Raw genomic sequence first — 24,358 nt, 5'->3', positions numbered from 1 at the left:
GATTACATTATCTTAAGAAGGATGTTGGGGCCTTTTTAACTTTTTTTTTTTTTGCCAAAAAGTAGGCCATAGATGACAACTCTTGGAAAAGCGGGTGGATGAAACCAAGTTTTCCAAAAGTTGCCAGCTATGGCCTACTATTTTGCAAAAATGGAGGGGGAAAGCCACCAACATCCCCAGGTTCGCCATAATTCCATCCTCTGCCTTTGATGATGTCATCTTCAAGAGCTTGTAAAACATTCCATCAACTGTCCTTTAAAGATGATGTCATCCTCTGAAGGCTCTAATGTCACTGACTTCACAAACCTTCCAAAAACTGCTTTTGAAGATGTTGTCAATAAATTCTGTAAAACGTTCCATCCTCTGCCTTTGAAGATGATTCCATCAAAGCTTACAAAACATTCAAACCTCTGCCTTTGAAGATGTTGTCAATAAAATCTGTAAAACATTCCTTCCTCTGCCTTTGAAGATGATAGCATCAAAGCATGTAAAACATTCTGACCTCTACCTTTGAAGATGATTACATCAAAGTGAACAAAACATTCCATCCACTGCCTTTGAAGATGATTTCATGAAAGAATGTAAAACATTCTGTCCTCTGCCTTTGAAGATGATCCATCAAAGCTTATAAAACATTCGGACCTATGCCTTTGAAGAGGATGCCATCAAAGCTTATAAAAAGTAAATGGAAAAAAGTACTTATCTAAAAGATGGCAACTATGGCCTACTATTTGGCAGAAGTGGAGGAAACGGCCCCAGTATAACCAGCTTCACTATCAATCTGTCCTCTGTCTTTGATGTCATCCTTTAAAACCTACAAAACATTCCATCATTGTCTTTAGAGATTGTTATCCTTTAAAGCTCATAAAACATTCAATCCTCTGCCCTCAAAGATGATGTCATCCATCGAAGTTTGTAAAACCTTCTTTCTTTGCCTTTGTCACTGCTTTGTGAACAAGTGGTCTTGATAATGAAGAGATGTATATGTTTTTGAAAATGCAAAGTGTGTAAAAGATAATTCTTTTAAAGGGATATTTCAGCATTTTTTGAAGTTGGGACGTATGAGGTACCTAGCTGTAGAAGTGGCATTAGCCTCTGTGTTTTTGTCACTATTTTGCAATGCAAGTTTGGGCTACCAGTTGCATTCCAAAACAGTGACAAAAACACAGAGACTGTCTTGGTAAAAATAAATAAACATTGTGTTGTGGCCCATTTTTACCAAAAACTCACAAAATTCCAGGGAGAAACTGTACCCATCTGTTTAACTGTATAGTCCACCTTCCTTGGCTGATACAACCAGCGAGTCCTTCTTAAAGGAGCATTTCTAACTGAAATCACTGGAGGCTAATGCCACTTCTTCTGCTAGGTATCTCATATGACTCAACTTAAAAAATACTGAAATATCCCTTTGAAACAAACAAGGACAACCTCTGTTTCCAAAACTACCCGCTTACGTGTTGACAAGGCCTGAGTTTAATAGATGCATGAGATGCCATTGTTAAATCAGTATGTTATTGTGTTTAATAATCATGATTTGAATATCATAATAATATCATATCATAATAATTGTAATCATGATTTTTAACATAATCAAACAGCCCTACCTCTTGTCCAGTTAAATGCCTTGCTCTAAAATAGCTGTTATATAAACTGTAAACTCTGGATTAAAGTAAATAAGCTTGATGGACAGCACCATGAACCAACAAACAAAATAAAAAGATTCATATGACAGCCTCTCTCTTCACAGAGCAGCATGAGTTCACACAGAAAAACAAATATTTGAAAGACTGCGTCTCTGATCGGAGCAGACTCAGATGTCTCCGTCCGTCATGGGCCGCTGCTTCATCACGGAGGCTGACACTGTGTTTGCCTGCCGGATAACAAGAACTCTCTGTCTTTGAGCGGCATGCAGAATGATGCAGAGAATGACAAAAAAAAAACATGTTTTTTTTTAACCAAATCAACTGCAATGTTTGCAGCACTTTGCAAACAGAGACAAACTTTGTTGGTTGATAAAGTGCATGACTATTATATTGATGTGTGAATAATGTGCTCAACATTAACAGATGATTGAGTCACTTTGTTTGAATAATTAACACTTAAAACATCATCAGCTCCACTTCAAACCTTCATTAAAATGTGTTAAATTCCTTAGAATCAAATATGGTTGTTGTAGTGTTTATCAAATCTTACTGTGCAATAATAAGAAGCACCAACTAGAAGCAGCAATGACCCAGTAAGCTCTAGCTGGAATTAAGACATTGATAAACAGGTTAGAATCAGAATGCAGACTGCAAGGTCAGGTGTGGTAATTTGAAGGGCAAAGACCAATATGAGGCCCTTCCTCATTTATCCTAAATCAATCATAGTGAGTGGACCAAGTATTACAAAATATCTCTTTTCAGGTCTCATATCCTTCTCTAAACCAAAACTGCCAAGTTATAAAAAACAATTCAGCATACTTCAACTCTTATCTTTAATAAACACTAAATGCCAACAATCTTTCTTTTATAGTGACTGTCCTTTGTTGGCAACTTTTGGAAATGAGGAGCAACCCTCTTCAGTTTTACCAACTTTTCCAAAAGTCGACAACTATGGCCAAATGTTTGGCAAAAATGGAGGTGAAAAGGCCCCAAGATCCCCAGCTCCACCAACATTCTGCCCTCTGCCTTTGAAAATGACACCATCGAAGCTTATGAAACATTCCATCCTTGCCTTTGAAGATGATTTCATCAAAGATTATAAAACACTGTCCTCTACCTTTAAAGATGTTTCCATCAAAGCTTAAAAATATTCCATCAACTACCTTTGAAGATGATTACATCAAAGCATAGAAAACATTCTGGCCTCTACCTTTGAAGATGATTACATCAAAGCATAGAAAACATTCTGACCTCTGCCTTTGAAGATGATTTCATCAAGCAGTATAAAGCACTTGTCCTCTGCCTTTGAAGATGATTACATCAAAGCGTGTAAAACATCCTGTCCTCTGCCTTTAAATATGATTTCATCAAGGAGTATAAAATATTCTGACCTCTACCTTTGAAGATGATTACATCAAAGTGAACAAAACATTCCATCCACTGCCTCTGAAGATAATTTTATGAAAGGATGTAAAACATTCTGTCTTTGCTTTCGAAGATGATTTCATCAAAGTGTATAAAACAGTCTCTCCTTGCCTTTCTTTATGCAGGCCAGTCTAGAAGAGCCCTAGAACTCAAACTCAGCACATCCTAAAATTTGAACTTGTCTGTAGGCCAGACCAGAAGTCCTCCACTGGGACCTTTTTTGGATAATCAAAGTCTCTTCAGCTGCTGTTTATCCTTTCTTGCTTCTTTAAATTAAAAATACATGTCTTAGTCACTGACAGTAATGTTAGACATCCTAATGACTTTATTTTGAGGCCCCTTGGAGCCTGAAAGTAAAACCACCCTTGTTATTGATAAGCTGTTCATGTTGAAGTTGAAAGGTGGTCAGAAATGATATTTTTGACATCATTTCTCCATAATCTTTTGGCAGCTGTGGGTGCAATTGTTCTACACATGGATGAAATTTAAATTTGTTTTATTTTCCATAAAAATCTTGAATAAATCTTTGTGCTGTCATCAGGAAATCTAAGATATAATACTGGAAACAGCATAAGAATCTAATCGTATCCTGCCATAATGACAGGGCTGCATGGTGATGACGTGGTTAGTGCTGTTGCTTCACAGTAAGAAGGTTCCTGGTGAGTTCCCAGCTCAGACAGGAGATTCCCATGCATGCATTGGCTTTCTCCAGGTACACTGGCCTCTTCCCACAGACCAAAGATACCCTTGTTAGGTTCACGGTGAATCTCAATTGCCCGAAGGTGTGAGTGGTCACTGTTAGTAAACCTTGTGCTTGGCTGGTGACCAGCCCAGGGTGTCCATGACCCCATTAATGGAGTGTCAAAATGGTGCATTATGATTGAGTATACAGATTAGTCAAAACTATATAATGAATTAATGTTGGTCATGATTAACAAATGATTACTTAGCTATGCCTTTGAATAGAAAATATAATGAAAATAAAGAAGGTAAAGAGGAAGAAAGAAGATGTACTGTGATTGACCAGGGACAAGCCCAGAAGGTACCCTTTCTCTTGCCCAATCACTGGGGTTGGCTCCAGTCCACCTGACCCCCACACCCCATCTGAATGGATACAGCAACTATTTAGCCCAGTTTAAGCTATATAGAGGTTATTTTGTGGTGGCAGTATCATTCAGCTCAGGTTTGTTTGGGAAACTAATGATCACCGCTGTCCTGGTATGGACCAAAGCATTGGCTTGGTCTGGGAGAGAGGTATCAGTTCCATTCTTGAGTACTTGAGCAAATCCACATGCATTTTTAATACTTAAAGTTTCGAATCACTCTCATTCTCATTTCCTATTTATATCATCACTTTGTGTTACTTCAACTCTGATGAGCAACAAGCAGTAATGCAGCATCTGAACAACGTATCGATAATGCTTATCCTGGATGGGGTCATGGGCACCCTGGGTTGGTCACCTGTCAATCACAAGGCAGGCATATAAAGAGAACTCACACATACGGGCAATTTAGAGACACCATTCATCATAACAAGCATAACTGTGGGAGGAAGCATGTTGCCTCTTTGACACATGGATTATAGATCATTTTGCATCCCCATAAAATCTCATAGAAAGCTAACATTATTAAAAAAAATTCTTTTTTTCCAAAATGATTTATCCTTAACAACTAGCAAAACCCCAAACCTGATTTGTCAAAATATTAATTCTACCATATTTTTATGACACTAAATGGTTTAGAATGACACAATCTTTGATTTTTTTTTTAAGATCAGTCGTGTTAAAAGAAGCATATATTTGAAAAACCTGCAGATCTTCAGTCATTGGTTTAACCAAAACCTTCCACACAAGCCAAAGACAGATAGAGAGATTTAGACAGTGTGCTAAGGGGTCCTGAAGGTCAACACTGAAATATCTAAAAGCTGCCAAAACATTACCAGTAGACATACTGAAAAAAATGATATCGTTGATTACTGTAAGGTAAAATGGAATCAATAAATCCATATGTCTGACAAGTGTCAGAAGAATGGATCTGTCAGCATTAGTGATCATCTATTTTATGTTTCTAAGTTCCACCTGTACAAAATGTGCTGAGTTTGAGTGCTGATGCTCTTCTAGATTGGCCTGCATGCAAAAGGCAAGGGTGGAATGTTTTATAGGTTTTGATGTCATCATCTTCAAAGGCAGAGAGTGGAATGTTTTATAGGCTTTGATGTCATCATCTTCAAAGGCAGAGAGTGGAATGTTTTATAGGCTTTGATGAAATCATTTTCAAAGGCAGAGAGTGGAATGTTTTATAAGTTTTGATGGCATAATCTTCAAAGGTAGAGGGTTAAATGTTAATGCCTTTTGAAGATGTCATCTTCAAAGGCAGCGGACAGAATGTTTTATAAGCTTTGATGTAATCATCTTCAAAGGTAGAGGACAGAATGTTTTATGGGTTTTGATCAAATCATTTTCAAAGGCAGAAGTTGGAATATTTCATAGTTGTTGATGATATCATCTTCAAAGGCAGGGGGTAAAATGTTTTATGCCTCTTGAAGACATCAACTTCAAAGGCAGAGAATGGAATGTTGTTGAAGCTAGTGATGTTGGGACCTCTCCCCTCATACTTTTGCCAAATACAAGGCCATAGCTGGCAACTTTGGGAACAGGGTGTGGATCTGGCGAGGAGGTTTGTCCCGCTCCTCACCAGTTCCACCCACTTTTCCAAAAGCTGCCAACAAAGGACAGTCAACATAAGAGAAATACTGCTGGTAAAAATGTGTTCTACTATAATAAAGGGTTGAAGTACGGCGATTTTTTTGGATAACTTGTCCATTTTGATTTGAAGAAGGATATGAGTTCTGCATAATGACGGCAGTTTGAGTTCTGATGCTCTTCTAAGAGCTGATGTAGTGTTGGCTACTTCACTTATACGTGTAGTTTCTGTAAGTCAGCAACTCAATGTCAATCAAACCTCCTGAACAGGATGGCTTAGTTTAGCTATGAGCAATCGGGGGTAGGGGCCTCTTACTGGTCTCTAGCTGGGGGACCCTCACATGATTAAAGCATGTTCAGGAGCTTTAGTCAACATTCAGACAATAATGTACTATAACTACACATATAGAGTTAAAATATCAACAGCAAAAAAAATTGAACTTCTTGCTATATTGTCCCTGCTCTGCAGGTCACTCAGTGGACAGGACGGACTCTTCAGCCTGCCTACAGTCGGGCTATTTGCAGCAGCAGCAGTGCTGCTAAAAGCCCCAAAGAAGATTAAGTCGTACTCCTAAGTCATACTCTGTGGGTGTGGGTGTGGGTGTTCGTCATGGACAGGTGACCGTGCATGCAGACGCTCGGTCATTACTTACTGCCATGTACCGCTTCACCTACAGTAAGCTAACCCACGATTTGGATGCAATGGTACAGGATTAGAGAATAAATACGGCCTTTACCTTGGTAGGCTTTTTCATTTGACTTAAAGAAATCTAAGATGGCCGACTAGAAGAATTTAAATAAATGTCTTCATGGCTTTTGTGCCTCAGAACTAAAGACCGACCAAAGAGAACAGGCAAAAACAAAGCAGAGCAAGAAATAAAACAGATTGAATGGAAATATGCTATAAAGCTTAGATATCGTCAAAAAATACATGAAGAAATTGAGGTACAGCGGCCCTGAAGGTCAACTACAAAAAAATTAATCACTGAACGCAAACTCTTCAATAGATCATAAAAATATAACAAAAAAAAAAAAAAAAAATCAATTCATTGGAAAATATTTGATTTAACAAGAAGGAAAATTCATAAATGCAGCAGTATTTAATGAAACACAAAGCATTTTGTATTTCATTAAAATATTTTTGCATCAAGCAAAATTTTTTTTTTTTCTTAATGAAATGCTTTTACCCAATGTGATGAGTTTTTGTCCCCCCCCAAGAAATATTTGCTTTATGAATTTTTCTGTCAAAAATATTTTTCTCTTTCCAGATATGTTCTTGTTTCAAAAAATTTTATAATGTTGCTACACAATTTTGTTTATTTCATGAAAGGTTTCACACTTTTTTTAAATCATATTTTACTGCATTTTATTTCAAAACATGTTATGTTGCTTTTTGTATGTCCGTTGGATGTTTGAGGGGTTGTGTTTTATTTACTTCTTCTGTATTAAAAAAAAAAAAAAAAGAACTGTTTGGTGAAATGTTTTTAGCATTTGACCTCCAGGGCCACCATATCAGGGGCTTTCAGTCTCTCTCTATGTTGATGAACTGATATCTTTTTTTCAAACACTGTCATTAACAACAAAAACAAACAAAAAAACCCATGTGCAAACACTGACATCTGATCTCATCTTTCATTAGCCAAAAGGGGGACTTGTAATCATAAATTAACCTCAATATTGGCCAATAATAGCCATTCTGTTCTAATCAGTACCAGCACTGAGCTGTCTCCGTCACCAAGAGGAGACGATCTGATTGGCTGAGAGCTGAGCTGCATCACGGCTGGTGTCAAGACAGAGCGGCCTAATCAGCTTCCCTCCTGCTGACACTACGCTTCCAACATGGTCACATGAAGCTCTGACGGCCAACAGTATTTATAGACGGATCAAGTATCTGTTCGCTTTAGATAAAAACACCACACATGGGCTTTTAAACTATGAAATAATAGGTATCAGAGAGCTATGGTGGCTCTGAGGGACACTGTATTTAAAGATGGATCAATATCTGTTCACTTTAGATAAAAACACCACACATGGGCTATTAAACTATGAAATGATAGGTATCAGAGAGCTGAGGGACACTGTATTTAAAGATGGAACAACCTAACTGTAGATAAAAACAACACTCCTGGGCTATTATACAAAAATAACATCCATCCATCCGTTCATGCATCCATCCATAAAAAGTCAATCCATCCATCCTTGAAAGATCCATTAAACATCCATCCATCCATCCTTTTAACATCAATCTATCTATCCATGCATCCATCCTTTAGCCATCCATGCATCCATCTATCCATCCATCCTTGAAAGATCCATTAAACATCCATCCATCCTTTTAACTTAAATCATCCATCTATCCATCCATCCATCCATTCATCCATCCATTCAAGATCCATCCATCCATTATATATCATCCATCCATGAGTCCATCCTTTATACATCCATCCATCCATCCATCCATCCATCCATCCATCCATCCATCCATTCATTCGTCCAGTATCCATAAATCCATCCTTTATTCATCCATCCATCATGAGTCCATCCTTTATACATCCATCATCCATCATCCATCCATCATCCATCATCATCCATCCAACCATCCATCCATCCATCCATCCATACAACATCCATCCATTCAACCTTCCATCCATCCCTCCATCCATCATCCATTCATCCAACATCCATAAATTCATCCTTTAAACAACCATCCATCCATATAACATCCATCTATTCAACCTCCCATCCATCCATCCATCCATCCATCCATCCATCCATCCATCCATCCATTCATCTATCATTCATCCATCCTTCCATCTAACATCTATCCATTCATCCATCCATACATTATCCATCCATCCATCCATCCATCCATCCATCCAACCATCATCTAAATTTAGGTAAGATTTAAAATCTGTTCATGCTTTGTAATCACTCTTGGCCTCTTATATATAACAGAATCCACATCTTAATCATTATAAGTCATACAAATGTTACATATTTGAAACACACCTATAATGACAATATCTCGAAGCCCCTTGGAGCATGAGACCCCAGGTGTGTTGCCTACCTTTGCCTAGTGGTAAACCTGTCACGATCAAAGGGCTGACATATAGAGACAAGCATCCTAACTTACATCCACACAATTCAGAGTCACCAGCTAGCCTAACGAGCATGTTTTTTTGGATTGTGGGAGAAAGCTGGAGAACCCAAAGAAAGCTTATGCATGCACAGGGAGAACATGCAAAACAAGGTGTTTTTTATCTGGGATTAGAACCAGGAACGTTTATTCCAAGCCCTCTACAAACACATTTAAGAAAAACAGTAGATTTCTGTTCCCCAGTTTCATAAATCAAAAGAAATTTCCCACAGAATGACAGTCGTCTAAATGTGCAATGGATGTACTTTAGCAAACAGACAATGTGCTGGGATTTTTTTTTTTTAGGTTTTTATGAACTTAATCAAAATACATTTCCAATTTGAACCAAAACCTGTTGCAACACCTCGATTTCCCCTGCAGAAAAAATTGCTGACATTCCTTTTGAGCAACTTGATCTTTTGAATTTAAAATCTTTTCATGTAAAGTAGGAATGAACAATATTATTGGCATGATACTGCTATAGATAGATGAAACAGTTAAATAACTGCTGGGAGATGTGAACATTTCTGCAGACATTTACAACTGATATATTGGCCATACATATCGGCCTTAAATATCAGCAAAAGGCCCAACTTTACCATCAGATATAGGCGGTTGTCTAGGGCTCCACCCACTCTAGGGGCCCCACTGGGACCCTGAACATTTCAAACATTAACTACCCGACAGTCTACTAAGGTCAAGATCAACAGCCTCTCTTTATGTCTGGGCCTTTAAACCCTTTGTAATTTGCCCAGAGACCACCAGTGGTTTTTGGGCCTTGGGGCATCCTCAGCACCACTAGGGGCTTGTGACAACCCTTGGTAATAAGCAAGGACATCCAGAGCCCAACAGGGGTTGTGTCAATCCTCCATCCTGCCTGATGGTGCCCTAGAGCATCTTCTACGCCTTACTTTAGTCTTAATTTTTGGCTCACGTCTGCACAGTACTGTACAAAAGTACTGAGAAAGGTCCTCCTACTGGTCTTTGCTAGGGGCCTCCACATTTCTAAAACAGGCCCTGATTATTTGATTCGTATTTTTGACAGGAACAGTCATGTGATGGCTTTTTCACATTGTTCCAGGTAGGTTTGGATGGCTTTTTTACCTTTTTAATTGAAGTCATCATTTTAAAAATGCATTTTGTATTTACTCAGGTTATCTTTGTCCAATACTAAATTTTTTCTTGATGACCTGCAATACCGAGGTGACTAATATGCAAGAAAATAAGAAATCAGGAAGAGGGCAGACTATTTTTCACAGAGCTGCAGTGTATACATCCACAAACATACAGGCAGAAGCTCTGATGACGTTCCTCTGATGTGAGTTTGGCTAATGAACCCTCCACTCCTCTCTGCTGACACTGCAGTCAGTCAGCTGGAAACAACAAATCAATTCACAATATCAGCCCCGAGCTCTTGTCTTTATTAACCATTCGGCTCTGTGTCCTTTTGCTCTCTCTCTCTCCTATAAAGCCGTTTAGTCAATCAGACAACATATCAAACATTAAAAAGCTGATTCATGCCTCTGAACAGTGAATTAAATCTGCAAACAGAGCTGAGGAAATGTGGGCCTATGGCAGCACCAACAACAGAAACAAGCCACATGAGGGAAAGACTAAGCTTTCTGCAGATAATGAACCACCTGGATGACTTACAGATCAGAAAACACACACATTATTTCCCCCCTACTTTTGTCTGTGTGTTGTATTATTCATCTAGCACTCCAACACAGCTGTAGATCACCTCCCGACTGTGGTACTCTGGGTTGTGGTAGAACCTTGGTATAATTTGAGAAGGAGTACAAAGATTCTGCAATGGATGGATGGATGATGGATGGATGGATGGATGGATGGATGGATGGATTGTTTGACACCATTTTAAATAAAATATATATATATACACAGGCTACTCCTAGATTTCCTGGTCCAAAATCAATGATGTCATTTTTAAATAGTCAAATGCCTTTTAAAATAAAATAACTGCTGATACCTGGACTTTCCAGAGTGTATGTTCAGAGAATTTTAATCTTAAAGGTTAGCTGATCCTGCCTGTATGTCGGTGGTCTCCCACGTTTTTAAAGATTTGGAGATAATGGCGTTAATAGCCATCCTTTGACAGTGTTTCAGATTTGTTTAGGCCTTTCTGGTGGGCTTCCTCCTTTCCTTCTCATCGTTACTTTGCACAGACCTGCTCTGCTTCCTCTATGTTATCTTGCTCTCTCTGCCCTCCTAGACAAAAAACAGTACGTTAAAGAAATGAGTCCTCTGGCACATTTACAGAGATGTTGATGAACGTGAGCTGTCCCTATAAATCAAATTAAGGGTAACTATCAGGAGTCTATTTAGCTTCAACAGCGCTTTCTCTGCTGCTGGGACATTAGTAGTCCTGGGGTGGATTGTGTTTTGGGTGCTGGCTGTCCATCTGCAGATAATGACAGCAGCTCAGTAAGCTCACTGAAAAATCTTTAAAGCATTTCTTAAGCTTTCTGAGTGTAATACTACAGCTTAAGGACAAAGCATCGTACACATGCAACACGCACAAAAACACACAAAGCTTATCCCACCACAAATCTGCTCTTATTAGAGCAGAAAACTCATGATGTCATCATTTTATCAGGTCCTTAAAAACCCCTGCTCCACGTGGACTTCACCGTGACAAAAGGAGACCTGAACCTGAAGCCCTTAATCTTTACAAAATACTCTGGCATGACAAAATACGGTGGCTGATGTCTCAAAAGATGCTGCTGCAGTCCTAAAAGGAACAGGCATCAAATCGCTATTCTTTATGGAGGATATAAAAGGAAGTTTGCAGGGGTTACAGCACTAAACTGACTTGATTCTGCTTACTAGTTGGAAGAAGAATTTAACAAAAATATTCTCTGAATCTCTTGGAAAGCAACATTAAAATGCTGTATATGGGTCCAGGATTCAAAACGATCATTGACCTCTGAAGAACTCAGTAAATCTATATGAAGTATCACAGCCACTCTAATACAGGATGACTCTTCATCATGTCAGAGCTTGTGTCCTCAGCACTTCTGTTTTTGCCAGGGTTGGCTCTTTAAGATTCATCTGTAAATAAATAAAAACAGCCTGATTGGCCATGAGATATTTAAAATCCAAAATCTTCAAAGACCCCAAAGTCAGGAGCTGGATATGGGTCATTCAAGCTTTGCAAGAAACAAGGTAAAATGCTGCAGCAACACCACTCTTCATGGACACAACACCATGCTAATTAGCAGTTAGCAACAGCAGCTAGGCTCACCATTCTGACCAGAACTGAATGACGCTGTTTAGTCAGAATTTCCCTTAACTTTTGAATGGGACTGGAAGATCATAAGCAGCACTTTATGCTTTATTTGTAAAGACATGAGCCAAACAGCAGTGCTGATAACAAACTGTTTAATCCTCACTCATTGGTTCATCACAGGAACAGCGGTGCAGTTTAAGAAAAGCAAAAACTCATTCTTATAAATTCAAATGGGCTTGTAGCAGTAAAACTAAAATATCTTATGAAAAATATTTTAAAAATCAAGAGGGGTTGCGCAGATGGTCGAGTGGTTTAAGGCACTACCCATGTACGTGGGCGGCCCAGGTTTAAATCCAGCCTGTGGCCCTTTACCGCATGTCTCTCCCAACTCTCTTCTCTGTTTCTGAGTCTATCCACTGTCATTTTTCTATCTAATAAAGGCACGAAAAGACCCAAAAATAAATCTTAAAACAAAACAAAACAAAACAAAAAAACAAGAGGGAGAACAGAGAGGTCTGCAAAGTAAAATATTACTGTATTTGCATTTATTAATAGCTAAGCCAGTGGTTCCTAACCTGGGGTCCAGGCACCTCCTAGAGTGGGGAGCAAAGATTTAAAGATTTCAGAGGGGTGAGGGATCCTGTCTGCTCCAACCTTGTCAAAATTTAATGTGCATTTTTTTTTTTTTGTTTTTTTAATTAAACATATCACGATTATCAGGGCCACCTTAGAAGAACAAAAAGAGGATCTGTTTATCTTTTTTAGCAATAAAGTGACAATATTTGGGTAAAAAAACATCTGAGATTATAAAGTTGTATATTTACTAGTAGTGTTTTACTCAATACCACACAATCTGAGACCAAAACTTGCCCGAGACCAGGACAAGACCAAAACCATAAAAATCTATATCAAAAAACCATGGCAAGGTTGAACAGTTAAAGAGCATTCTCTCCTTGATTTTAGTTTTCTTTTTATTAAATTTGACAGATACAGTGCTTAACAAATTTATTAGACCACCTGTCATAAAAATGAGAAAGCATAAATATTTTAGAAATCTTTCAAAAACTTGTTTAAAACCAAAATCTAAAACTAAAAAAAGTTTTACCATTTTGAGCAGGAATGAGGAATTTCAAACTGAATTCACCTTTTTACAGACAAATTTGAGCTGGCTCACTGGGCTTGTCTGAGAAGTCAGAAATTAATCAAGCATAAAATTCAACCACTAAAACTCTTTTTTTCTGTTCAGGAATGCAAGTAAATAACTATAATTTGACATATTAATCAAGAAATATTAATGTGCTTTACAATTTTTTCAGTTTTTTTGTAAATCAGTAAATTTGAAAATTCATGGATAACAATAACAATTATATCTTAGCATTATAAATAGCAATTCAGTTAAAGAGCTTCTACATATTGGTGTATTAACCACTGCAGAAATATAAAACATGATTTTGGTAATAACCAATGCTGTTAATTTAGGGCAGCTGTGGCATAAACCTTACTATGGGTGGTGGTCTAATAAATTTGTGAAGCACTGTATAAACAAGGTGTCTGCTACTCTTTCAAAGCACAACATGCAAAACTCTCAAATCTTAACAAATTTGTTCAACTAACATCTTGTAAAAAACAAATTCTTGTATGTAATTTCAAGGTGAATGAGGCCTAAAGTAAGTGTTCAGAGGTATTTCTGACTAGAAGTAAGATGGCGTAGCTATTTTTTGTTTGCTTCTCCTTATTATCACATTAATAAAGTCAAAGAATAGCAGATAAGTGCTGGTCTCGACTGGTCTTGATGGAAAACCCCTTGACAAGACCGAGTAAAAAGCTCTTGAGTTAGAGACAAGACCGAGACATTCAAAGTGTGGTCTTGAGACTGGTCTCAAGACCAAGACCGTTATCGAGTACTACAACACTATTTACTAGAAAACAAGCTCAGGGCTTTAAAAAGTCATTGAATTTACAAGGAAAATGTAAAAAATATTTTAATTTTCTAATGTCTTGAATTTTGATATTTAAACTAAAAAATAATATATGTACGGTGTTGTAAAGGCAAAAAATTCCAAGAAACCAAAAAATAGTGTTTTTCAGTGGTAACAGTGGTGATTTTCAGCTTAAGAAACTCAAAATTCAAAGTTTTAGTTCATATTAATACATGACTGTTTAAGTAAAAAAACTCTTTTTTCCTTGCAAGTTAACAACTCTTTAAACTTGAGAATTTGGGGATTTATTTCTTTGTAGAAAATGAACAGATCCTTTTTTTAAGAGTGGTCCTTATATGCCACTGTAATAATAGATAGTTTATACATAGATGATGTTTTTATTGGCCTCTTATGATCCAACCATCGCTGTCAACTCCTCCACAGACCACAGTGAGTACTGATCATTTATAGACAGTGTGGATGGTGTTTTTAAAGACCTTGTGTCTGCACTATGTTAGGAAAGTGATTGATTGATTTAAAATGTGATTTTTTTTTTAACCAGTGATAAAAAAGACCTCAGTCTGAGTGGGTTCTCTCTGCTAAAAAAAAAAACCAGGCAGATAATCTAACTCATTTTAAGTGATTCAGGCCTTATTTTTGATTACAGTCTTCAAATATGATATTTAGACTTTTCAGTGAACATGCCTGATTCTGGAATATTTTTGCAACAGGAGACAAATACACTGGCTAAGGTCTGTAGTGTTTCTAGACTGAATAATCCTCTTACCCAAAATAAACCCTAGACAAATAAATCTGTCTTCACAGAAAAATACAGTGAGGAAGAAGTAAAATGATCGGTACTGGCTTTTCAGAACTTTTGCCGAGCTGACCCTTTGACATTAAACCCCCCTAACCTTCCTCTAGTAAGGACAGCCTAATGCTGAGCTTACACGCCACAGCGAGGGGGAGGACACGCAGCAGTAATCCCTCCCCCCGCCTCCTGTCTCTGTACTCGGCAGGTGAAGGAGGATTACGGCCCTGACGGCTCTCTAATGGCCTCTGATTTCTCTCCGACGATCTGCATGAGGCGGCTAATCATGGAAGCAGGAGTGAACACGGCCGAGTTCATCAGGCCCGTCTCCTTTCCAGGAATCATTCCTCCTCATGATTACCAAGTCAGACTTAAACGAAAGTGTTTGATAAGTTCGGATAGTTCATCTGAGCTCTGAGCTCATCACTCAGAGAAAAAAAATCAAGCTCTTAAGATTTACTTACAGATTTTCAAATGAGATCAGGGTGTCTGCAAAAAGTATTATTTAAAAAGTATCATTACCAAGTTAATTAGTAAGTTAACTGTGTGACTGAGTGATATAAGCATGCAAATGATCAAGAAATGCAAGTTTTCTAAGAAGTGGTAGGAGGAGATGTTGGAGATGAAGCCACGGCTGATATTTGTCAACATTTTACAGGATTTTGCAAATAAAAAGCAGCTTTTGCTGAGTGTATTGCCAGCACAGAGTCTGCTAATGTTAGCATGTCAAAGAAAGCTTTATTTGCATTTTACAATAAGAAATACGGTCTGCTTTTTCATTACCATGTCGTAACATTTTTATCTTACAATCTGAACAAAATGTGCACATCACTGTGACAGCAGTGTAACCAGTTAGAAACTGAGATTCAACAGGGTCTGAAGTATATTCAGAGATTTAATGTCAGATTTTCCATATGAACCCTGGAATTATAGAGTAAGACACAATTGTTTATGTATTGGGTATCTTCTTTTAGTTAAAATGATCCATTTGTCATTATGGTCCTTATTTCTAGCCCTAATTATACAGAAAGTAAAGGTAGAACTTTATTTTAGTGTGCTCTAATTACCTCTTTAATATGATGAAAGTATTTACCTCGTAATATTGTGGCAGTTATCTGGTTGTCAGGTGGTATTTTATCCTAACCCCTGAACCCTAACCCTTGAACCCTAGTAATTTTGTTGCACTTATCTGTAATTATGTGGTATTTTACCCTACCCTCTAACTCAGTGATACTCAACGTGTGGCTCTTGAGCCACATGTGGCTCTTTTGCGATTATTTGTGGCTCTTTTATGTCTTAATTTTTAATATAATTCCCCCAGAAAACCTTAAAAAGGGAAACTTTTTTGTCCTTTTTCACAATTCTTTGCCACTTTTCACCCATTTAAGCTACCTTTTGCCATTAAATACCACCCTTTTCCTACTTTTTTACCCAATTATATAGATTTTTGCAACTTTTTACCCATTTTAGCCCCTTTTCACCATTCTTTCTCCCAATTTTCACCCATTTAAGCTATCTTTTGTCATTAAGTACCACTTTTTTTTTAGTTTTTGCCCATTTTAGCCACTTCTTGTTGCCACTATATCCCACTAAGCTACTTGTTGCCATTAAATACCACTTGCTTCCTCTTTTTTTTTTATTGTGTTTGGCACTTCATTTTGCCACTATATCCCATTTTTGCCCTTTTTCACCTATTTCAGCTACGTTTTGCTACTAAATAGAACTTGTTTCCTATTTTTTGCCCATTTTTGCCTCTCTCGACTGCTTTTTGCTTATTTGAGTCACTTTTGACTCATTTTTTTTTGCCACATTTGGACCATTTTATGTCACCTATAACTCATTTTTGTAACTTCTCACCCATTCTTTGCTACTTTCTGAAAACTTTTCCACTTTCATCCCCATTCTCACCCCTTTTACCCATTTTTGTTGTTTTTGGACCATTTTTGCCACCTTTAACTTATTGTTGTTGTACTTCAAGCTTTTTTGCTTCACCTCTTAGATTGTGGCTCTTGCAAAGGTATTTTTCAACAATTTGGCTCTTTGGTTTAGCAGCACTGAGTAACGATGCTCTAACTCAACCCTAACCCTTGAACTTTTGTTGCAATTATCTGTAATTAGTCGGGGGGTTTTTGACCCTCACCCCAAACCCTAACCCTTGTTAATTTTCTTGTAATTAACTGTAATTAGGTGGTATTTCACCCTAACCCTATAACCCTAACCCTAGTAATTTTGTTGCACTTATCTGCAATCAGGTGGTATTTTACTCCAACCCTAACCCCTCACCGTAAACCTAACCCTTGTAATTTTAATTTTTAATTTATCTGTAATAACGTGGTTTTACCAAGTACTCTCTGAGAAATAGGAAGATAATTTTCTTTATAAGTTGCTTGGAAATTCAAAGGTAATTTCTTTGATGAAAGGTACTTCTTCTTGAATAATTAAAAAAAACACCCAGACATTTTTAGGTTGAAGGTTAGGGGTCTGGAGAAAGGTTTGGGGGTTAGGCTTAGTGTAAAATACCACCTAATTACAAGAGAACTGCAACAATATCACATGGAATTACTTGATAATTAACACATTATGATCATCACTAGGTAGAAATTTCCTTAATACTACCATATTTCAGAGTCACTACTTGGTAAAATGCCACCTCATTACACGGTACTACCTCATCATTATGCCCCTAATTATGCACAACTTGTATCCTTCTTCAAACCAAGACGGATAAGTTCTAAAAAATGTTTCCAAAAGTTGATGACTATGGCCACCATTTGGCAAAAATAGAGGGAAAGGCCCCAACATCCCCAGCTTCACCAACATTCCAAACTTTGCCTTTGAAAATGATGCCATCAAAACTTATAAAACATGCTGTCCTCTGCCTTTAATGTTGCTGTCATCACAGCTGATAAAAAAGTGGGTGAAAAAGTACCTTTCCAAAAGTTGGCAACTATGGCCTACTAGTTGGTAGAAACAGAGGGAACAAAGGCCCCGATCTCCTCAACTTCACTAACATTCCCTCCTCTGCTCTTTAAAGCTTATAAAACATTCCATCCTTGCCTTTGAAAGATGATAATTCATCATTATTTACTTATATTTATTTGAAATCAATTAACACATCAATAATGTTTTAATTGATTTAAAATACGCTGATAAAAATACTGACAATGCCACAGAATTTAAACTTCCAACAGTGCAGCACTCACATTTTAGTCTGGCTTTAGTCTCCTTGTCAAAAACTAAACTTAATTTTCATCTGAGGTTTTATCATCAAAGATCTATTTTTAATGAGTCTTAGTCCAGTCTTCATCAGAGAAAGAAGTTAGTTGACAAACGTTTTTAGACATAGTTTTAGACTGTGTAATAAACACTGATCTACACTGATCTATTAATAAAGCTTTGACAGATACAATGATAACTCCAAATGTCCTGCATCCCTGTTTTTACCCCTGACAGCATCCTTACTTTTTGTGTAGTTCAGATGTTGTGTGTTTTTGACCTCAGTGGCTTTACTCGACTATGTCAAACCTCACCTGGGGCCACTGGCTCGTGTCTGTAGGTGTTGTGCGTGAAGCTGTCTTTACCTTTGCGGCCACAGAAGAGCTTGGCTTCTCCAGCAGATCCCAGAGTTTCTGCCTCTGCTCAGGACAGCAGCCGTGATCCTCCTCCTCTCCGTCCTTTTCCCTCAGCGTCTCTGCCTCCCTCCGCAGCTCCTCGTTCATCTGCTCCTTCTTCTGGTGGTACCTGGCCTGGCAGCACGACTCCAGGTAGATCTCGTCGATGCCCCAGTAGTCCAGCTCCTGTCCAAAGGACAGGGCGCACATCTCCTCCATCATGTGCAGCTTCCCCGTCCTGTAGAAGTTGAGGATGGAGGAGAAGGCCACGGGGTGTCTGTCGAAGAAGTACTCGTTCTCTGTGAGGCTGTAGTCATCACAGAGCTCCAGCAAAGACTCATGGGTGTTGCAGTCTCTTAACCGTCCCAGCCGTGTCCGGGGCAGCCGGTCCAGTGTCCTCCACAGGACTTCATGTGTGAGCCCCCCAACGTTGAGCCGGACCCTCCGGGAACGGGCCTTAATGCGGATGATGTCTATAGGCTCAGGGGGCAGCACTGGGGGCACAGGGGGCCGGGGGTTGCCCTTAGGAGTGCTGTAGCCCGCCCTGTCCGTCATGCTTGCTTTCGCTCTGCGGGGCAAGACAACTCAAACAGAGGTTACTGTGATCTGTGTCTAAGTCTATCCAGAGACTCAATAAGGCTCAGTTAGGTGAAGGTGATGGCCAGGGGATGTGGGGAGGGGGCTGCCCAGACCCACCGAGCTCACCTGGTCGAGTTCAGGCCTCTTAGCTCCAGGTTAGATCCATGGCTGAAAAACAAACGATAGATATATAACATTAGACAAAGAAAACCAAAGTACACAACCCTAAATGATGACCTCCAGAGATCTTTGAGTGGGTCCGACTTTTATTTTGAAAATCAAGACACAAGCTCTTTCCTAATCACTAATAAAAACAGGAAAGCAAAACAAGGAAAAAAACTGACCTGGGCACTTCCAGGCAGTTTGATATCAAACTGAGAATCAAAATGTTTTCTGATTTTGAAATCAAAGATCAAAGAATGAAACACTGGTGATGCAACATTCTTTTTTGCACAACACCACTTCTGTTCTTTGACTTCCTGTAGCCCAAAACACACCTGCAACGCAGGGTTGCATCATATAATACACCTCAAGGGTCGCCACCAGCCCACACCAGCAGCCCCAATGGTATAACTCCACACTGGCCACTGCTGACCCATGTTTTTGGTGGGTCAGTGCTGGTTTCTGGAAGTGAAATTTGCCCTTTAAATCCCCCATTTCATCTATCTATCTATCTATCTATCTATCTATCTATCTATCTATCTATCTATGATCCGTTGCTACATTCATCCATCCATCCATTCATCAACATCTATCCATAAGACATCCATCCTTCAAACATCCATCCATCCAACATTCATCATCCATCCAATCAACTTCTATCATTAAATATCTATCCAGCAATTAATAGTCCATTCATCCATCCATCCATCCATCCATTAAACATCCATCTGTCTTTTAAACATTCATCCAGTCATCCAATATCCACTAAACATCAATCCATCCGTACATACATACACCAAGTAAACATCCATCCATCTAACCAGTAAACATCCATCCATCTAACCAGTAAACATCCATCCATCTAACCAGTAAACATCCATCCATCTAACCAGTAAACATCCATCCATCTAACCAGTTAACATCCATCCATCCAGCCATCCAGTATTCATTAAACATCCATCCATTGGTATCCATACCAATTTCTGGTCATGCTTTGATTTGGAAAAGTGTACGTTTACTTCTGGGTAATGTGACCGTCCTTTTTGGCCTTTTTAATGTCTTATGGTAAAACAACAAAAGGAAAAGACATGAAACAAAATCCAACCGTTTTTTTTTTTTTTTTTTTAAGTTTTTTCTTTCCGGTTTCTAGATTTCCATAAGGTCAAAGCACTTTCAAAATAAACTATACTATCACTGTATAATTACCCTGTATATGTACCCTGAACTTTTTGCTGCACAGCTCAAGGTCACAGTAAACCTTTGCATATTAGAAAAACATTTTCTTTGAGTAATTATTCTGAAATAACAGAATTTTGTTTTGGGCTTTTTTTAAAAATCAGAATTTAAAAACATATTAAGATGAAAAAACACATTTCCTTTATTCATTTCTTTTTGGAAAGCAATAGTTTCTAAGTTGAATATAACGTGCTTGTAGGGTCGAGGACAGGGTTTGTCTTTATTTTGCTTTCCTGTGTTTAAGCTTTTCTTTTTTATGACAATTGGGAAACAGCTTGTTTCAAGATTTTGGATTTTTTTATTTCAGAATAAAAATCAGTTGGCCTTTTTACACACTGAACCTTTCCGTGAGCATTCAGTGTTATTCTATCAGCATAATACGCTTGTAGTTCGTAGCTCATTGTTGTAGCTCATTGTTGTAGCTGGTAGCACATAGCTTGTAGCTTGTAGCCCATAGCTCGTAGCTCATTGTTGTAGCTGGTAGCACATAGCTCATAGCTTGTAGCTCATAGCGCATAGCTCGCGGCTCGTGGCTGGCTCATTATCCTGAAAATCAGTGAGCGATGAATGAATATGAAAGGATGAAGAAATGATTCAGTGTTGAGAAACCACTCATTAGGATGATCAGTGAAAGTCAGTGGTAAATATTAACTGTGATGAGGAGTTAGTCTCTATTTATCCGTTAACTCATGGTTAACTCAGAGTTAGCTCCTCACCTGTTCTCTAATAACACAGAAACGTCACGTTTTGCTGAATAGATCTTCAAACAGGGGCTTCCAGGTGTTTGGGCCTTTTTTCTTTACAGCCCCTCTGAACGCCTCCCAGCTGTGCAGCGATGGACCCGCCTCCTCCCACCTGCATTGCTTACTTGTTTTGTGAATTCTAGTCTTTTACTTGACTTTCTTTACTTTCACTTCTCTTTCTACTAACTATGTATTCCCCGCTTGTTTGACAGACTGACAGTCTGGACACCTGCAGTTTGACAATCTACATCCAGCTTGTAGACATCCATACTAAAGCATCAGAAATGTCGACTTTCCTGCAGTTTTACTTCAATTCATCCTGTTATAACTTAGAAAAAGGTCAAGGGATGGTCATGGGGTAAAGGCAGTGAGGAAAGAGATTGATGTGGATTTGATCCAGTTCCCTAAAGCTCACATAAACACAGCAAAATCCACTGCCAGAGAACAGTCAGCTAAAGAAGATCCACAAGGAGTTCTACATTTGTCTAAGGGAAGGAAATAGTGTTAGCAACGTTTGCTGCAGAGTCACATAAAAATATAACATCAGCTCATCATTTCAGCTTTTCAACTCAGTCTAGGTCTTTTTAGGGGTGCTGATATCTGTTTAGGTGGAGTTCAGACCTAAAAATTCAGTCCTGAAAACACACTTTAGTGCAACCCTGTTTCCAAAAGAGTTGGGACGCTGTGGAGAATGTAAAAATAATCATAATGTAATGCCTGTCAAATCTCATAAACTAGTGTTTTATTCACAATAGAACATAAACAACACATCAGATGTTGAACCTGAGACGTTTTACAATTTCATGAAAAATTTCACCTCAGTTTGAATTTGATGGCAGCAACAGATCTCAAAAAATAGGGACAGGGCAACAAAAGGCTGGAAAAGTAAGTGGAAGTAATGAAAAACAGCTAGAGAAGCAACATGTCAGTAAAATGACGGGGTATAAAAGGGGCATTTTAGAGAGGCAGAGTCTCCCAGCAGTAAAGATGGGCAGAGGTTCACCACTCTGGGAAAAACTGTGTTTAAAAATTATGGATGAATTTCAGAAAAATGTTCCTTGATGTGAAATTGGGAAGACGCCAAAAGCTTCAGAGAACTCTCTGTGCACAGAGCAGAAGGCTGAAGGTCAGTGCTGGATATTTGTGATCTATGGCCCTAAGGTGGCACTGCATTACAGACAGGTATGATTCTGTACTGGAAATCACATGGGCACAGGAGCACTTCCAGAAGTCACAGCTTACTGTGCCATCCATAACTGTAAGTTAAAGCTACAGATAAGAAGCCAAATGTGAACAGGATCCAGAAACGCTGCTGTCTTCTCTGAACCAAAGCTCATTTAAAATGAACTGAGGAAAAATGGAAAACTGTTCTGTGGTCAGATTAATCAAAATTTGAAATTCTTTTTGTAAACCTCAGGTGCCGTGTCCTGTGGACTAAAGAGGAGAGTGATCATCCAGCTTTTTATCGGTGCACAGTTCTAAAGCCTGCATCTCTGATGGTCTGGGGTTGCATTAGTGCCTATGTTAGGGCAGCTTATACATCTGGAAATGTTATTTGTTACCTCGGCCAAGGAGGTTGTGTTATCAGCAGGGTTTGTTTATTAGTTTGTTAGCAACATAACTCAAAAAGTTATGGACAGATTTTGATGAAATTTTCAGGAAATGTCAAAAAATGGCATAAGGAAGAGCTGATTAGATTTTGGGAGTGATCCGGATCACCGTCTGGATGCAGCAATTTTTTTAAAAGATTCTTCACTATTGGGAGATAGGGCTAATTTTTATTATCAAATAAATTGTATTTGCAAAGTTGTACTGATATATTTGTTATTTTTATGTGTTGGCAAAAAATATGAAATGGGGGGGGGGGGAACAATAAAAAACAATAAAAAAAAAGAAGATAATATCAATGTGAATCCAGTGCTAAGGGTAGGTTTTCAAGGTCCAGGGTTAATTTCAGGAGTAAATCACAGCATGGGGGGACTGAGCTGCCTTGGCGGAGGTGTGCGCTCTCCGAGTGCTTTTCTAGTTTATTTATTTAACCTTTATTTAACCAGATAAAACCCACTGAGATCGAGATCTCTTTCACAAGGGTGACCTGGCCAAGAGGTCAGCAGCACACGTCATAATGAATAATACTTATTCAAGAGACAGATAATACACAATAAGTTAAAACAAACAATAATTAATTATTTTGGAAATGAACTCTCAATGCTGTAAATAATATAAAAGCTTTAGAGCATCATATGTTCCCATCCAGACTACATCTCTTACAGAGATTTGGATCACAACAGCATGGCTTCACAGTAGAAGAGTCCGGATGCTGAAGTGGCCTTCCTGTAGTCCAGACTTTTCACCAACAGAAAACATTTGGAGCATCATAAAAGAAGGACATGACCCTGTCCCTACTTTTTTGATATGTTGCTGGCATAAAATTCAAACTGAGGAAACATTTTTCATAAAAATGATTTGTTGTTCATTTTCTGTTATGACTTTTAACAATCATTGCATTCTGTTTTATCCACATTTTCCACAGCAACCCAACTTTTTTTGGAAATGAGGATGCAGGTCTGTTGGTTCAGCTTTAAAGTGGACAAACGTGTTTGCACATCTGGCCGATGTTTTGGTTGTTAATGTTGGATCTTCAAAATTTCCCCGAAAGTGAAGTTCAGTAAGAAATGTTTTTCTTAATTTCTCGTGTTATTTCCTGTTTTTCCATGACGGATACACCACTGAGAATTTGCTCTGTCTAAACAAGCTTCCAGTTAGTAAAACCACGCTCAAAAGACAGCAGCATTGCATTAAACCATCAATTCCAAGACAAATTTGATCATTTGGATCCAACAAATCCACATTGTGCAACCAACTAGCCTTTGGGCACCTTATTGTGTGATCTCTCTGCTCTCTCAAACCCTGAAGGCTCATTAAACCCTGGAAACTTTCTAATTGGACAGATTTCTCTTCATTAAATCAGTGAATAATGGAAACTGTCAGAGTTTTTTCTTATGTAATGAAAACTAATTTTAATCCAGAGTTAGGGAATGAATGGAAACTTGCTCCGTTGGACTATAAAGGCTTATGTTTCCATTAGAAGTGCTCCGACTGAAGGACCTTTATCTGATTGTGTAATGGAGTTCCACAAATCCC

General features: G+C 38.4%; 1 protein-coding gene across 1 annotated transcript in view; it reads right to left on the bottom strand.

Moving 5' to 3' along the window:
• LOC121520656 (potassium voltage-gated channel subfamily B member 2-like) overlaps positions 1-19,049 on the bottom strand; it is a 43,942-nt gene extending 24,893 nt beyond the window's left edge. The window contains exon 1 of the mRNA XM_041804214.1: positions 18,465-19,049. Within this exon, the coding sequence (XP_041660148.1) occupies positions 18,465-19,049 (585 nt within the window). The remainder of the gene's footprint in view (positions 1-18,464) is intronic.
• Positions 19,050-24,358: the final 5,309 nt, after the last annotated feature.

This window comes from Cheilinus undulatus, linkage group 13, assembly GCF_018320785.1.
Source record: "Cheilinus undulatus linkage group 13, ASM1832078v1, whole genome shotgun sequence".
Taxonomy (NCBI): Eukaryota; Metazoa; Chordata; class Actinopteri; order Labriformes; family Labridae; genus Cheilinus; species Cheilinus undulatus.
Note: the sequence above shows the minus strand (reverse complement) of the source record. Positions and strands in the feature narration are given on the sequence as shown.